This window comes from Hordeum vulgare, chromosome 5H, assembly GCF_904849725.1.
Source record: "Hordeum vulgare subsp. vulgare chromosome 5H, MorexV3_pseudomolecules_assembly, whole genome shotgun sequence".
Lineage (NCBI taxonomy): Eukaryota > Viridiplantae > Streptophyta > Magnoliopsida > Poales > Poaceae > Hordeum > Hordeum vulgare.
Window position 1 is genome coordinate 555,321,876 of NC_058522.1, and position 5,200 is coordinate 555,327,075.

General features: G+C 40.8%; 1 protein-coding gene across 1 annotated transcript; it reads left to right on the forward strand.

Annotated features, from left to right (window-relative positions):
• Nucleotides 1-2,508: 2,508 nt before the first annotated feature.
• Nucleotides 2,509-4,571, forward strand: LOC123399068 (GDSL esterase/lipase At5g55050-like). The gene is made up of 2 exons (XM_045093493.1): nt 2,509-2,988; nt 3,642-4,571. The coding sequence occupies exons 1-2, from the start codon at nt 2,748-2,750 to the stop codon at nt 4,469-4,471; spliced, it is 1,071 nt and encodes a 356-aa protein (XP_044949428.1). The 5' UTR covers nt 2,509-2,747; the 3' UTR covers nt 4,472-4,571.
• Nucleotides 4,572-5,200: the final 629 nt, after the last annotated feature.

Consider the following 5,200-nt stretch of genomic DNA (forward strand, 5'->3'; position numbering starts at 1 on the left):
AATTGCATCTCAACTCAGTTACTAAAATAAGACAGTAGCCTCGTAGTGTGACTGTAGTAGTAGTGGTGTGGTGGTGGTGAAAATGGGGAGGATGGAGCTACCCGGTAGATTTTACTACAGTACCCATGTTGTGAGAATCATGAAAAGTTCTTGCGCACCTCACATGTATTGGTGAGTGGAAGTGGACAATAATAATTTAGACATGGTTCCCTAGACCGACAAGTGGAGGCAGACACTTCCTCCAAGCACTATGTGGTGCAGAGGCTACACATCTTCTATATCTAAATAGCCAGCCACTACTAACTATTTCTCTTAACATGCCATCATGCCATATCATCCCACAACATGCACGAAAAAAAAGCCCTACCCCCACTATCATATGTCTCTCAACATGCAAGCATGCCCCACTTCATCATTAAACATGCGTAAGAAAACTCATCTCAACATGCAAACATACATATGAATTTTTATTCTATTATGCTTTCATATTTAATAAACATTTTATAATTATATAGTAATCAAACATAATAAATTATATGTATTTTTAGTTTGAGATTTCTATATAATTACTTCAAATATTCATGTTTCATACAACGAATCACATTGAAATATGTTGCAGAATATTTCCGCAATAATGTGCGGGATATCATCTAGTGTAGCAAAGAGCTAGGATCCACAAGGACATGGTCGTGAATGCTATCATTCCATGAAAGAAGATACAATTACTTGAGTAGCCGTAACGATGAACGTGGCTTGCATGCTGCTTGGGATCCCTCTAACGGTGATGTCGACCTGTCGTCCTTGTGGAGCCGCTCCTCCATGGTGTGGTCCATGGAGATGTGTCCGGCATCGAGGCTTTCCTGCAGTGCAGACGCACCTCGGGTGACTGTGAACCTGAGAGGCCTCCCACGCAGCACATGCGGTAGGAGTCGAAGACCACTTGGATGGCATATCTCAATCAGTGATGATCTGGATTACCCCGGCTGGCTCCACATGTGCCCTTATTTCAGTGACTCGACACATGCACGAACTCCTCCACATGTTGTGCCTGTCGCTACCGTGCTGTTGCGAAACAAAGAGAAGGTTATCTTCCTGAGTTAGATATATGACTGTGGCTATGGGAGAAAGATGTGGGGTTCCCCACCGGGTGCCAGAACAAAATGGGTGGAGGTGAAGGAGAATTGGACGAAACTAAAATTAACATATCCTTGCCAAAAATAAGAACCAAAATTAACATATGATGATGAAGGGAAGTACGAAGGATGCGTTAGTAAGGGGAGGAAAGAAAATATTTGATTGAGTTGGGATATTGATTTGAATAGACTTAATTAATTTCACGCTCAATTAATTGGATGGCCATTAATTACAATAATTAATGACTTGATTTTCAAATAGATTCTTTGCATGATTTATTTATTATTTTTACATTAGTGACTCGATTTCATAATTGATTTGGTGTGAAAATTTCCTATTTAAACAGACTTATTTAATTGCATGAGTAATTAATTGTCTGCCTATTAATTGCATTAATGGCTTGATTTCCAAATTGATTTGATATAACAAAATATTTACTGAAACAAAGTTAGTTAATTGCATGTGTAATTAATTGTGTGCCTATTAATTGCATTAATGGCCTAATTCTAAATTGATTCGTTGTTTGGTTTCTTCATTGCTTTTGCATTAGTGACTCGATTTCATAATTGATTCGACATGAAAAAAAATACCAATTTAAATAAATTTAATTAACTACAAACACAATTAATTGTGTATTTATTAATTTCATAATTGCAAGTGCAATTAATTGGCTGCATATTAATTTCATTATTGGCTTGATTTCCAAATTGATTCGATGATCATCGTTTATTGGTTTTTGTATTAAAGGCTGGGTACGAACGACATACAAACACCTCTTTTAGGAGTAGAGATTATCTGCATTCCTATCTAAGTGTGTGACTAATTGGTTTGGCATGTAAAAATCCCTACTTAAATAGACTTAAGTAATTACTAGCGCAATTAATTGGTTGCATATTAATTGCATTAATGATTTTATTTTCAAATAGATTATGTGCTTGTTTTTTATTATTTTTATATTAATGACTCGATTTCATAATTGATTTGGAGTGAAAATTCCCTATTCAAACAGACTTAATTAATTGTTAATTGGCTGCCTCTTAATTGCATTAATGGTTCAATTTTCAAGTTGATTTGATATGAAAAAAAATCTTTATTGTAATAAAGTTAGTTAATTGTATACGTAATTAATTGGCTGCCTATTAATTGCATTAATGGTTTGATTTTAAATTTGATTCGGTGTTTGGTTTCTTTTTTGTTTTGCATTAGTGACTCAATTTTATAATTAAGTCGACATGAAAAAAAATCTCTATTTAAATAGACTTAATTATTTGCAAATGTAATTAATTCTCTGTTTGTTAATTTTATTATTGGCTTAATTTCCAAATTGATTCGGTGCTTCCTTTTTATAATTTTTTTATTAAAGGCTGCATACCAACGACGTACAAACTCCTCTTTTAAGAGTGGAGATCTGTGGACACACGCTACAACAATGCACGAACTCCATTGTGCGGCCTATAAACTGTTGTGAGCCAAACCTCCTGACCTGAACTCTCCTAACACGTTAAGTACCACTACCTTTCTAAAGTAATATAAAATTGTTTAGTTCACTAAACTAGTGACCTAGACGACCTTATTGCGCTACTCGAATGCTTATACATTTGAGATAGTTAGCAATGGTGGGTGCCAGAGTAGTCGCTTGTTGCTCCTTGTCCATCATGGCTTTCATGGCGGCCGCGGTGAATGCGGGGTCCGTGCCGGCGGTGTACGTGTTCGGAGACTCTTTGGCGGATGTGGGAAACAACAACCATCTGTTGACGCCGATCATGGCGGACTTCTCGCACAACGGCATCGATTACCCGGGGAGGAAGGCCACCGGTCGCTTCAGCAACGGCAAGAACTCCGCCGACTTCCTAGGTGCGTTACCTACCCATTCTTCACTCGAACATCCAAATATCATTCTTCCCTTGCTTGCTCTGCCTGCATTCTCATCTCACAATTACACTATGGCTCCATCTATGAATCAACGAGTATTCATGATCTTTTTCTTTTGTGAAACAATTATTCATCATATTCTCCTAAGCACACAAGAAAAAATAATAATTGAAATCGACACTTTGCATTCGCGTGCAGGCAAGATGTTTGTCTGATGTCAATGATATTTTATATTTTATTACGCGGTCCCTATTGCTCACTCCTGATTTTGCTTGAAAACTCCCATTTTGTCTCATGGTGGTGTGTCATAATCTAGTTATTATGTAGAACTAGACATATTATTGATATGATATAGTATTAATATATTTTTTAAAGATAATACTTGTATCATAACGTGATAGACAGTCTCGTAACAAATGAAGTACGACTACCACGAGTCTAAAAATACCAACTTGAACTTGATGGTAGTAGAGCATCTTCAACAGCTGCCCCAAAAATGCCTCGCGTGTTAAAAGATTTATTTTTTGGGCGTATCACAGCTTCAACAAAGACCGTAAAATAGTGACTTCAATTATGGGTCAATATATAGTTCTGTACATGAATCTGGAATTCATCCCTGACATATATGCATGCAGCCGACAAGCTCGGGCTAGCAACATCGCCACCGTACCTGGCCCTGTCCTCAAGCAGCAATGCCAACTACGTGAACGGCGTCAACTTCGCTTCCGGTGGCGCAGGAGTCTCTAACGCCACAAACAAGAACAAGTGCATCACCTTGGACAAGCAGATCGATTACTACTGTGGCGTGTACGCGTCCCTGGCGCGCAGCCTCGGGCAGGCCGATGCCGCAACCCACCTGGCGAAGTCCATCTTCACCATTACTATCGGCAGCAACGACATCATCCACTACGCCAAGGCCAACCCCGCCGCCACACCCTCCCAACAACAGCGGTACGTCGACGCGCTCATCCTGACCCTCTCGGGCCAGCTGCAGAGCCTCTACAACCTCGGCGCGCGCAAGGTGCTGTTCCTCGGCACGGGGCCGGTGGGATGCACCCCGTCGCTACGGGAGATGAGCTCCACCAAGGTCTGCAACGTCGTGGCGAACGCCATGGCCGTGCAGTACAACAAGGCGGCCGAGGGCGTGCTGAGCGGCATGGCCGTGCAGCACCCGGACCTGCACTACGCGCTCTTCGACACCTCCGCCGCGCTGCTCCGCTACATCGACCAGCCGGCGGAGTACGGATTCGTTGAGGCCAAGGCGGCGTGCTGCGGCCTCGGGGACATGAGGGCCAAGATCGCCTGCACCCCTCTCAGCAGCTACTGCGCCAACAGGTCGGCCCACGTCTTCTGGGACTTCTACCACCCCACGGAGGCCACCACGCAGAAGCTTACCGACACTGTCTTCGACGGGTCTGCTCCCTTCATTTTCCCTATCAACGTAAGACAGCTCAGCGCTATATAGAGTTGTCTGTTTAGTGTTTACTGCTCAACGCTATTACTCATCAGTTGCGTAAACAACTGAGAATTATCAGGGGTGAAATATACTCCATTTCTTTTACAAATGTCCATGTTCCAACTCCAGCACAGGGGCAAAGCCACGATAAAAGGTCGCCGGGTCAACATAAGCAAGTAGCACTAATATATCCCCTCAAAAACAAAGTAGAATAATATATCACTAAAAATGTGTAGCTCGTATTAAGTAACACATGTCTATATTGTTCTTTTAGTAGCTTCACATAAATAAAAACAATTTGCCACTGTTTCATAAAAAAATAAATTAGTACAAAAGTAGGTACCTCTCTATATTTATTGACCTCTACGTTCTTTCATCTTTAAAAAGTAACCTATCACATCCTTACATGGACTTGAATATAGAAGTCTTCGTTCCAAAGATAAAATGATGTGGTAGTTCACGAAATCATCACCAATGCGGTTACGTAGCACAATCTTCATTATTTTGTATTTTCATTCCGGAGAAACACGTCTCCACTCATGGAGTGACGACATGCAGCATCAATACTAGCTTCGGGAGTATATAGACTAAGTAAATGCAAGATGCTTACTTGTACTAACCATCAACTTACCAAGTTCGGAAATAGTTTTCAGGCTCACAAATCTTTCATCTGCTCACAAATTATCAATATAGGAAGGAGACTCATGAGGAAGTTCCTGAACTGGATGGAATCAAAAT

Coding starts and splice junctions, on each gene's coding strand:
- LOC123399068 (XM_045093493.1), top strand. CDS start 2,748: ATGGTGGGTGCCAGAGTAGTCGCTTGTTGCTCCTTGTCCATCATGGCT. Junction 2,989..3,641: donor GAACTCCGCCGACTTCCTAG/GTGCGTTACCTA, acceptor ATATGCATGCAG/CCGACAAGCTCGGGCTAGCA.